The sequence below is a fragment of the Apaloderma vittatum genome, unplaced genomic scaffold (genome assembly GCF_000703405.1).
Source record: "Apaloderma vittatum isolate BGI_N311 unplaced genomic scaffold, ASM70340v1 scaffold14123, whole genome shotgun sequence".
Taxonomy (NCBI): Eukaryota; Metazoa; Chordata; class Aves; order Trogoniformes; family Trogonidae; genus Apaloderma; species Apaloderma vittatum.
This window is the reverse complement of record NW_009709919.1, coordinates 2173-14418: the sequence shown is the minus strand read 5'-3', so window position 1 is coordinate 14418 and position 12246 is coordinate 2173. Positions and strand designations below refer to the sequence as shown.

Here is a 12246-nt window from a genome sequence, read left to right as displayed (position 1 = left end):
TCAGCAGGATGTTTTGTACTGTTCCTTTCATTCTAGTTTTAAAGCAGCAAAGGAGAGTGGCCTCACGCCAGCTGGGTTTCTTCTTTTCCATTAACCATGAGTACAATATTATTCTAGTCATCTTGCTATTTTCCCCTTTCCCTAGGTTTGTACATCAGCTTTATTAAATACCAGTAATTGCTGTCTTCCACTCCACGTGATGGTTTTCATCTCTTCTCATTTAAATTTTTCAAACAGTTTTCTTGCAGTAGTATTCTTTTTGTTTTTCTCGATTTTTTTTTGCCCCGTGACCATCTTTCTGGCTTCCTTCTAGCAGGAAAATTGTCCTTTATTATTATTGTCCTGTTAGTCACTAGTAATAGTAGTAATGATAATAAAGACAGTTTAATTATGGAGCATAAGCAGCATTAGACATCCTATCAAGCTCTAGTTCTTGCTTAAAACTAATTAAAAGTCTTCAACAGCAGAAATGAGATCCAAAATTGAGGCTTCTCTTGGCATGCCTGCTTCAGACCTTGTCAAAGCCAGGGTTAAAAAACAATTGCAATGGTTATGGTCTGGCACCTGATCTTCCTTCCACTGCCTGAGCTGATACTTGCTTGAAACACCTACTATCTTGCAAAGAGACTGCTTGGCCTGGCCAGGCCTTCTGTATGGGTTGTTCCCAGTTCCACAGGGAACTCAAACCTTCCTATGCAAGCCTTGAGTAATAATAATAATAATAATGATGATGATGATGATGATAATAATAACCGCCATCATCATAGAATCACAGATGTGAGGGGTTGGAATGGACCTCTAGAGATCACCTACTCCAAGCCCCCGCCAGAGCAGGATCACCTAGGGCAGGCCACGCAGGAACGCATCCAGGCGGGTTTTGAAAGTCTCCAGAGAAGGAGACTCCACAACCTCTCTGGGCAGCCTGTGCCAGTGCTCTGTCACCCTCACAGTAAAGAAGTTTCTCCTCATGTTGAGGTGGAACTTCCTATGTTCTTACTTACACCCATTATTTCTTGTTCTATTACTGGGCACCATTGTGAAGAGATTGTCTCCTTCCCCTTGACGCCCACCTCTCAGATATTTGTATACATTAAAAAGGTCCCCTCTCAACCATCTCCTTTCAGGGCTAAACAGCCCCAGCTCTCTGAGTCTCTCTTCACAGGAGAGATGTTCAAGTCCCTTGATCATCCCTGTAGCTCTCCGTTGGACTCTCTCCAGTAGGTTCCTCTTGAACTGGGGAGCCCAAAACCAGACACAGTATTCCAGCTCTGGTCTCACCAGGGTAGAGTAGATGGGGAGGAGAACATCCCTAGACCTGCTGGACGTACTTTTTTTAGTGCACCCCAGGTGTAATTGGTGCTTCTAGGGTGTTCTGCTTATCAACAATGGATAACCGCTAGTGTGATGATTTAAACTGTAGAAGTTATATTGGGCAGAAAAGGTAGCCAGGACAGTTCTGAATTACCCTGTATTGGTAGGAACCAAAATTTCAGGCTTTGAAAAAAGAGTTGTACTGATGTTTCTTCATAGAGTGAGGTATGACTAAGCTTTAGAAAGATCTCGGTTTGACCACAGTAAAGCCTAACACTTCTGTTGTTATTTCAATGACATTTCTGGGAGACTGGATGAGCGAAGGATTTTTAATTGATTCTGTGGAAGCTGCTTTGTCTTACTACTGATGAGATAATGAATATAGTTATTTTGCTAAAGATATACAAAAAAAATTGGTATCTGTATTTAAAACTATTTATGTGTTCTAAATACTGTGTTATTTAATATGACATCACGTATCCTATTGAACCAATAGCACAGAATCAAGATAATTCCTATCTGAAGGAGTTTAGTCTAAATGATGCAGGTTTTTTTCCATAGTGTTTGCACTTGGAGAAAAATTGCAGTGGAGTATTTTTTCTTGCATCTTCCAGGCTCTGACCAGAGAGTTACAGCACAGCGTACAGGAGCTGAGAACAAAAATAAAACAGGCCAAAAAAAAGGAAGAAGTCGGAGTGTGCAAAAAGGGTCTTTCCCAAGAGTCTGTTCAGTTGGCAGCATCTATCCTTAATGTCTCAACAAGAGATCTGGAGGAGATATTGGAAGTAGAAGAGGATGAGGTAAGTTATTTTAAGGACTCATCAGTAAAAGGGGTTAGATCAGAAGAAGCTGTTTGTTTCTGCTCCTGAGGAAAAGGATTTCTATGTAAAGACTGGAATTTCACTGGGCAGCATCCAGCACAAAAAGAAAAGAATAGCTAGATTCAAATGAAAAGGTCAGGTCAGAGGTTCATAAGGTGGCAAGACTTTGGGCACACATAAATAAAATACAGATATACTATTTTGAGAATGTAGATGTACAGACATTATTTGAAAATCCTTAGTAGTTTCCTTTTTCATGAGACCATTTGACAGGGTTGTACATTTTAAAAAGACTTCTGCATCAATGAAAACAACATTAGAATGTGTATTGCTGTGGCAGATTGATTCCATTGATGCTTTCTTTCTTGAATTGTGATACATATTAAAAGTATTTCTAATAGACAGATAGTTTCGGGGGGAATCCATTGCCTCTTTCTGTTGATTCTATCATACAACTTTTTAATGAAATATTTGATAGAGTTTCATCAAATCAACCTCCATTAAATAGATACAGTAATAGGATTTCTTATCCAGATTTATCTAGGCCTAATCAAATAATACATGAAAAATCTTGTACATGAGCATCTAGGAGTTGACCGTTATTGGGGCTGTAACACTGCTCTGGTGATGACTTAGGTTTAGCCTTATTGGAGCTTTATGTTGCAGAAGTCACAACAGAGAGTTTTCACATTGGTCAAATGAAGGTGCATTGCATGTGTATGTGCAGACACGGGTTACATTCGTGAATACAGATAAAATGGACAGATCTCTGCCCTGTTTACTAGCATTTATGCACCCCTGTAAAGTGATCCACTCTGATGGGATTGTTTCTTGTTTTTTTCATTCTCAAAGTAATTTCTACATCCTATATCTTTTGTTGTAATCACTGTTGTAAATATATGTGAAAAATACACAAACATTCTTAACTATGAATAGGAAAGAAATTTAAAATACAGATGATGAATTTACGCTGCACAAATTGTAGATAAATTTCACATTTATCAGTGTGTAGGCTTGGGAACCTTTACGCTGAACTTGTAAAATTTGCACATAGATCACACGTGCTTTGTACATTCATGTGAAAAGAGCATGCACTGCATGTTTCTAAGGGTTATGCACAGACAAGGATAGATTTATAAATTTAACGGAGTCCTCATACTTGGTGGATATGCTTAGGATGACTAGTTGTGCAAGCGTAGTTCCCACTTCCACATGCTGTTTATTTAATGTATATCCAGTTACACATTACCTTTACTGTACATGTGTTCTTCTCAGTGTCAACATACTGTGTCTATGCTATATTTGTCTATTTTTAGGAAACAGCAACGACAAAAATGGAATTTGAAAAAGATAAAGAATGGCTGCAGTATATACAGAAACTTCTTGAAACACAGGTGCTAAATTTATATCTTCCCATAATGAATTACAGCTTTCTGCTGTGAGTAGCTAAGTGGGTTTAGGTTGTAATTAATCCATTGTATTTGTAATTATGTTGCCACTGACGGTCCCAAACTGTACTGTGATAAGGCAATATAAAATCTTTGTTTGGTAGCGTTTCCTTTTTATTTCTCTTAAGAGTTAATAGGTAAAACTGAAGAGATGTTAAACAAGGATTTGTGGTAGCTAATTTAACAACTGAAACTAGTGAAACAATACTGGAGAAAGCCAGCACAAATCTTGGCAAATGTGTTAATTGAATTATTGAAACAGTATGTAATGCTTGCTACAGTGAAGAGGATCCATTCTCTGGTACCTCTTAGGAAAAAGAGATTTTTTTATTATGTGTCTTTAAAGTTAGTAGTTGATATGGACACCTGAGGAGTTCATGGGTTTCAGTGACCTTTTACTGTGGACCTGTTTCCAGTCAATTCATGTTTTCCTCATAGCCAGACAGCTGTTTATTATCGTGTCTTCTCGCATTCTCTACAATATTTTCTACTGAGACCTCGAGCAGCTTGTTAGTGGGAAGTAAATATTGATTTGGCATCCTGTCAATGCAGAAAGAATGAAAAAATTTCCACCAGAGGCCCCTCAAACATTTTCCTATCGACATTTTCTGGGCAGAGAGGAAAGCTGCATAGAGGATGACAAGGCTGAGACTAGCAGAAATCCCTGAGGGGTCCATTGAGACTGCCGCTGTGACCTGTGTGATACTTCTTCTTCTCTTTCAAGTCTTTTTTTTAATACACACAGAGTCTGCTGGGATGCTCCCCTCTTGTAAGTGATCAAGGGCAGTTTATTGGCAGGTGAGAGCCCTGTTTTTTTAGCCATAGTCAGCTTTTGTTTGGACATCACTGACAACATACATGGACTCTTGAAACTTTTCCATTACATTTTAGTTGTCTCCTTTATTCAGATGATGGGTAGCTGATGTCTGAAAAGAAATAAAATTTGATCTATAAATCCAGTGTTCCTAATGCATATTCACCAGCACAGGTTCATCAGTGATGCAGTTCTTTTGGGTTAAGAGTGGGAATGATTGAAAATATTTTGAAAGCCATTTCAAGGCAACACTTGCATTTAGATTTATATATTATATCATTAATAGCTTTTGTGTCTGGATTGTGTCCTATGACTAGATTTTTAAGAAATAAGAATTTTTCCTTCTATCATTATCAAAAGATACTACAAGTAAGACTGTTCAATTGCTGCAGTGGAGGAGATGAAAATAACAGTTTTGCTTTTACTGGTTTTGTCAGAAGTATTGGCATTTTAATTTAAGCTTGTAATGTTACATGGAACTTAGCAGTAAAAGCACAAATATTTCTGTCACTAAATTGCCTTAATTTTAGGATTTTTTTTCTTGAATCTATAAATGTCAAGATTGTGCCCATATTATGGACTCCAAAATAGGAATGCTGGATTTCCTGATTCTTATCTGATTTTTTTGTTATCATTCTTTGGTAAATTCTTATAAAATTCTAAACAGAATTTTACCACTTCTCTTTGATATAAACAGACAGCAGTAACCAGGACATGAAGGATGAGGGGGCTGTTGTCTATGTAACCAACTATATTAGGATTGCAAATATTAGCTAAGGATAGAGGGACTCGTTGCTTTTAGCTGCTTGTGTACAAGTTAATAGTGGTTTTCAGTGATATTTGCTCCATCTTGTGGGGTTCCTCAGAGAAGCGCTGAGGGTAAAAGTAATTCTTGGCAAGCTGACTCTCTTTAGAACTGCAAGGGGAGTAGTGCCTTGGGGGAGCCGTGAGCTCTGCTTTTCATTTCTGTTCATATTAAGTCACATGCATGGAAACTGCAAGATTTCTTGATCTCTGTTTGGGAGTGTTTCACAGAAGAATGCCGTGCCCGTTGAAATGCTTAACTTGTATCTTGCTGAGTTAGGCTGTGGTTTTCTTTAGTAGGTATTGGTAATATATCTGGTCAGAAAAATAAAGCTCATGGTGAAGTGCAAGCTTTCTGTCAGGACTTTTCTTGTAACAGATCGCTCAGTGTTACAGGCTGGCAGACTGCATAGCCGTTTGCATCTTGGAGAAAGATGCAGGCTTGCCCTTTTCTGTTATTCTGAGAAAATGTTCAGTTGAAATTGCATCAGATCACTTAATATTGCAGTTTGATATAGTGTCTTTTTGTGCCATTGAGCCAGGACTTCGGAACATAATTGCGCAGCAGTATTGATTTAATTGCCTAGGTTTATTTGTGGACTCCTAATTATTGATTGGAGGTAAATTTAATGGAGAAACCTTTATGAACACTGGGAACTGCTGCTGCTGCTGTTACACATAATGAACTGCATCATATCCCTTTAGATCATTCTTCAAGCTAATTTTATTCCACTGTGACAGTACGATAGCATTTAAAATGTCATAGACATTTTGTTTTTATTACTGACATATTCCATTTTACTGCTGCATTAGAATTTTTGGGGGGACTGGGGGAAGCACTAGTTGCTTTTTACTGTCTTTTCATAGAGTGCCCTAAAGCCTAATGATAAAGGGTAGCACACCTCTGTTTTACACTTCACCTGTATCTTTATTTTCTGTACTCTTAGGACTTGAAGATGTCTAATTTCTGTCAGCTTTACAAGAATGTTAGTATTTCAGTGATAAATATTTTTGCATTCTTGAGGCTCACAGACTCCATTTAGAGTTTGTCTCCTTTTTTTATCAACTACTATAGCAACTCATGCGGTGAAACTACACCACTGCTAAAAAACTTAGAATTTCATAGAGACATCTCTGCATCAGAATGTTATTATGTAAATAAGAATCATATGGTCAAAAAGTACAGTCATGTTCCGAATTCTACAGAGCTGGTCAAAATTCACTTGTTGTCTGAACCTATGTCTTGTATGGCCAACAAGTATTTTTTCAGTCATCTTTTTTTATTTGCACATTAACAGCAAGTGACTGGAGTGGTCTCACTAAAGTAGAGACATGAAACATCTTAATAAATGACATTAGGATAAAAAGTAGAAAGTTCTTTTGGCAGTGAAGAACTTTTATGTGGAGAGGCTTCACAGACACACATGCAGATACCTTCTACCTGCACAGGAATGTCTGTGTCATGTGTAGAGACATCTGACAATGCCTTAGCGACTGGACATGGGGCAGAGAAGCTGGGAGAGATATCGCATTATAGACCATTGAGGTTTTAGCTGTCCGTAGTGTTTGTGAAAGGAGGGAACAGGTATGGCTATCTGAATATGTATCTGTGTTTACATCTTGCATGGCAAGTGATGAGGCTTCTTCTACCTATCTGGTTATGTATGTCATGTTATTTAAGCCTGGCACAGTATAGTAGGACTCCCTTTTTTATTATCATAGAGAAAAACCTAACAAATTTTCTCTAGCTTTTTTTTTTTTCTGTCATAGGAAACTTTAGACAAGATTTCTTGTACCACCCAAGGCTTTCATTCATTGTGCCTGATTGTAAGGAACAGCATCTCTGAACAATCCATTAATAATTTTGTATGTCAGTACAGGATGTTAATCCAACACAGATTACTGCCTGAAGTCTTCAAGAACTATTTTTTAATAAAATACCAATCATCTGCCTAACTCTTCCAAGCACTGAAGCAAATGATTTAGCACGTCCCTTATCAGATATACATCAGCATTTTCCTTCTCTCTCCCCTTATGTACTCCTTGGGATACTACATCTTCCATAAACAAAGCTGTCTAATAAAATCTTTCCTCTCATGACCTCATTATGGATCTACAAATCACATTCCAACAGTGAAAACCTGCAGAAAAACTCACTCTCCTCTCTTCTGTGAGTGCTCTGCATAATCCATCGCTAGAATAGGGTTTGGAATAGAATACTCACTCTTCATTGGCAGGCATTTTCTCCAACCCCTTTTTAGGATTTGCACTGGCTTCTAAATACAGGTATCTTCTGGTGTCATCTGGGAATGAGCACTAAAAGCTGTGATTGCTTCAATTCAAATTTATGGGGTTGGAACTCACCTGCTTTGCTTTCATTAGTCTGTCTCCAACCTGTGTGTGTCTTCTCTTTGAACAGGTCTCTGCTCATTGCCTGTCCTCTGCTCATACGCACACCTGTGTATTCACCCCTGAACAAACACACCAGTGCACGCTCACCACTGCTACCATCACCAAGTGTTTCAAGTACCTGCACCCTAAGGAGCAGTACTGGTGAAGTCTGAACCGTATCTGGGCACCATTAACATTGATATCAGACCACCAGAAAGTACATGTTTTTTGTCATTACAAGAATAAGAGATCAGTCCTGTGCATTGACAATCCATTGTGGTATAAATCTATGTTTTATATCATGCACACAGACACAACCACATTATATTACTTGTCCTGGACTGCAAAATGAGAGATTGGCTTGGTCACTCAGGATAGGAATACAGACAGGCACATATAGATTTGTATAATCATGGTCAAGGAAGTGATTCTTCCCCTCTATTCTGCTCTAGTGAGATCTCACCTGCAGGACTGTGTTCACCTCTGGGCCTGCCAGCCTAAGAAAGACGTGAACCTGCCTGAGACAGTCCAGAGGAGGGCCATTAAGATGATCAGATAGTTGGAGCAGCTTCCCTGTGAGGACAGGCTGAGAGAGCTGGGGTTGTTCAGCCTGGAAAAGAGAAGGCTCTGGGGAGACCTTATAGCAGCCCTCCAGTACTTAAAGGGGACCTACAGGAAAGCTGGGGAGAGACTGCTTATCAGGGACTGTAGTGATAGGACAAGAGGTAACAGTCTGACACTGAAGCATTGTAGATTTAGATCAGATATTAGAAAGAAATTATTTTCTGTGAGGGTGGTGAGACACTAGAATGGGTTGTCCAGAGAAATTGTAGGTGGCTCCTCCCTGGAAGTGTTCCAAGTGAGGCTGGATGCGGCATTGAGCAACTTGGTCTGGTGGGAGGTGTCGGAATGAGATGATGTTTAAGGTCCCTTCCAACTCAAACCATCCTGTTATTCTGTGTATATATAGCCATCACAAAGCAGAATGAGCAATGAACAACAGCAAAGCATTTGTCTAATACTATTTGTAAACTTTGACTTTTAGTTTATAGTGAAATTAGGAGATTCTGGTCATTGTAATCTGAGTTTCTTCAGTATTATTCTGGTTTATTCTTTGTGATTCTCTTAACTCCATTTGAGGCAGCACAGCAGTGTGTTTGGAGTTTTGCTGGGTAAATGTATTATACTGTTGATCTATATGGGGAGATTTAAAACAGGTGTAAACACTAGTTCATGTATTCCAGAAATTAAATACTTTTCTTTTTCTGTTAACACATTTTAGACCTTCTGATTGTTGTCGGGAGAAGGAGTTGGTTTCAATATTAGTTTTGTATATTTTCATTATTTTTTATTAGTACTAATATTGTTTTATTAAAGCCGTTACTGTGTTTTTTTCCAGTCCGTAAGTCTCTCTGCCTTACTCCTTTTCTCTTCCCCTTTCGCGAGGGAGAGGGGTTAGAGAGCATCTGTCAGTGTTCAGTGGCTGGCACAGCCCTGACCCTAGACACTATCATAATGTACTGATTTAGGCTCACTATCATTGTTAATTTGTGGTGTTCAGATGAACTGGTTGTGGCACAGATAACTGGAAAACATTTGAAGGAAGTATCATTCTGTACTAAAATGTATAATTATCAGTGGTATAAACAAGCTCTCACTCCCTAGGTGTGCACTGAGCACTCACTGAACTCCCCAAGCATATGGCACGTTTGGAAGCTGAGATGAATACTTCGGAGAAGAGACACTTTCAATAGTAGTGAAGTTCTGGGGAGAAATGTAGATGGAAGCTTCCCAGGATAGTTAGAGAGCCATGATTAGAAGTAAATCTGACAGGCTTCTATTAAAGATGAAAGCTATAGATATCATCTATTTCTGGGTGTCTGATGGAAAGAAAACCAGATAAAAACATACAGCCCTTTCTCTGATACCAACCAATATTGAAAGAATGGCATAACATTCAACTTCCAGATGTTCTTGATTTAAATGAATTATTTAAATAGAAAGAGTTCTTGAAAGAACACTTTGCTGTGACATGGAAGCCACAGAGAGTAGTGAGCAGCAAGTAAAATGTAGCTAGAATGGTATGAGCCAGAGACGTCGATAAGAAACCATTCATCTCGGGCACAACATTAAGGAGGTGAAATGTATCAGAAATTAATGTAGTCAAGCTAGGCAAGAAGAATTAGAGACTTTGAGGTAATGGTATAGTGTACTCGTAAAAAATATATTTAGACAAGGAGGGAGAGCAATTAGAGTGAACAGGATGCTTTAGTCAGTGATTTTAAATCACAGTAGCACGTGAGTGTCACAGAATTTCAGATAAGATTATGTCTTATATTATTGGGAACAGATTTGTGCTCAGTGAGTTGGATGCTTCTACTTCCCAAAAAGTCATCACAATAGCATACCGGAGAAAGGTGGAAGGTGTAGGTGACTGCTAGAAAATTCTTACCATAGACAGAAGTTATTTATGAAAGATGGAGACATATCTGGCCAGCAAATACCATCCCTTCAAATCTCCCTTCTCTGTAACTGCAAAGTGACTGTTATGCAACATGTAGGATTGCCATTAGTGACTTCATGGCAGATGCTTGCTACTAACAAGATTTTCCTTGCTACCATTTTAGATTTTTTTTCCAACTTGTTAGTAATTATAAATACCAGTGTAGAGATTTGTATCTGTATATCAGCTCAGACATTACACCAGCATTTGTATTTAATGTACTTTTATGTCTGGGATCTTCTGTTTGTTTGGTTTTTTGTTTCATATATCTAGGAGACAGGCAGTATTCTGTCTGGAATGAGTACTATACAGTTTTCTCTGTAAGATGAAATAAAGAAGTGAAAAATAAAGCCAGAACAATTATACTCGAGTGTGGAACTAGAGGGTGATTCTAGATGCAAAAGTATTGCCTTGAACTACAGTTCTGAAAAGCCGAGGAGGCTCGTAAATGGCCTGTTCAAACAACTGATATATTTTACCTAATTTATTTCTGGTGGCCTTATTAAAGTAAGATTATCTCTCTTTCTGATATTAGTGTCAGCTGTTACTTTGGTACAAGATGGACCTCTTGGTCACTGCTGGTCACACCAGGAGTTCAAGATAGGAAAGAAGGTTTCACTTTTCTCTATAAATACATGAATACCACTTTTTGGTATCATATTTTAGGGGAGCAGACATTTGTGTCACATCCCAGTCAATGCAATTGGAGCTTTTAGGATTTTGTTTGGCTTTGGGGTTTTTTTTCGCAAGTTTTCATGTGTGAGTCTAAGGCAGTTACTGCAGTACTGGAAGATGTACTAGTAGTTCTACCTCATCCTCCTGGGAGTAGTGAACGTAAACTACCATTTCTGCATGCCCTAGAGATGACTGTAAGCTTTTATTGATCAGCTGATTGAAGATAAATGACAGAGATGCTGGTACTGCGGTTTACATCATTAACATGGTCAGTAAAGCATGAATTGTTCAATCAGATGTTTGTTCATTTTACTCTGTTCTTTTATCATTTTTATTATAGCAAACTTTCAGACACTACTAGGCAAGCTAATTTTAAATATCAGATCTGTACATGTGTGGTAGTTGTCAGAACTAAGTGAAATCTAATGATTTAAGATATTTAATAAAGATTTTTCACGTGGAGAAAGTATTGTTCAGTGATAATTTTTCTTACTATGTTTCTTTTTCAGTTTCCTTTTGCCTCATATTTAATGGACGCTGTACTGGAAAAATTAAATGAGAAGAATAAACTGGTAGTAGAGTACAGTTCTCTCATGAAACACACTGTGTGATACTGCTAAGACCTATCGTTGCAAAGTATGACTAGAATGTGTATGCTATTCCCTCATGTCTTTCCTCTTCACATAAAGAATTGTCAATATTCGTGTTCAATACATAAGTGGGAACTGTGAACTGATTAGTTGTTGAACAAGAGGAACTAATTACATTCCTGTTTAGAAAAGAGTATAGTGTTTGATTCCTGAACACAAAAATTGGTGCAAATCAATGCAAAGTTAAAAATTATTTTCCTTTAAATGCCTTAGCCATGAGAACCAGTGCAGGCTTTGTGGAGGGAGTATGTTTCTGATACAACCAGAATGTATCTGTACAATTCAGAAAATGTAAAAAGCACCCAAGTAACTCTTGATTGTACTAGTCAGAACAGTAGATGTAGAATTTACTAGGAACTGGGAATATGAGGATTTTGAATACCTAATTTCTTTTATCTTCTTTGTAAGAAAATGAATGCTTGTAGAATATACTCAATGTAGAGTAATACTCCTGGGGAAAGCTATTATTTCTTCTGAGTTAGAGTACATTGTGTAGAATGTATTTAATTGCATTTTAAAAAAATCAATACAATAAAGTTATTCCCATTGTGGGTTTTTTCACTAGTAGTTCCAGTTCTTTCTCATCTAACACCAAGCTGCAAGCTCTCACTTTCCTTGGGAAAATGGTATACGGTTTCGGTCAGTTGTTTCCACTAAGATTTCTCTGGCAGTACTAACAAACAATTGCTGCTTCTTCACACCTGTGTTCTTCAGAGTTTGAATTCCTCTGAACCAACTCACTTGAAAAAAAACCCAGAAGATCCAAGTTTCTGAATTCATGTGGTAATAATATTAACTCATATATGGCTATTAATCTATGAATATCAAG

General features: G+C 38.0%; 1 protein-coding gene across 1 annotated transcript in view; it reads left to right on the top strand.

The window, feature by feature from the left end:
* LOC104272190 (centlein-like) overlaps positions 1-11378 on the top strand; it is a gene marked incomplete at its 5' end in the record, with an annotated part of 94176 nt that extends 82798 nt beyond the window's left edge. The window contains 3 exons of the mRNA XM_009867118.1: positions 1926-2111; positions 3449-3526; positions 11277-11378. Of these exons, the coding sequence (XP_009865420.1) occupies positions 1926-2111; positions 3449-3526; positions 11277-11378 (366 nt within the window). The remainder of the gene's footprint in view (positions 1-1925; positions 2112-3448; positions 3527-11276) is intronic.
* Positions 11379-12246: the final 868 nt, after the last annotated feature.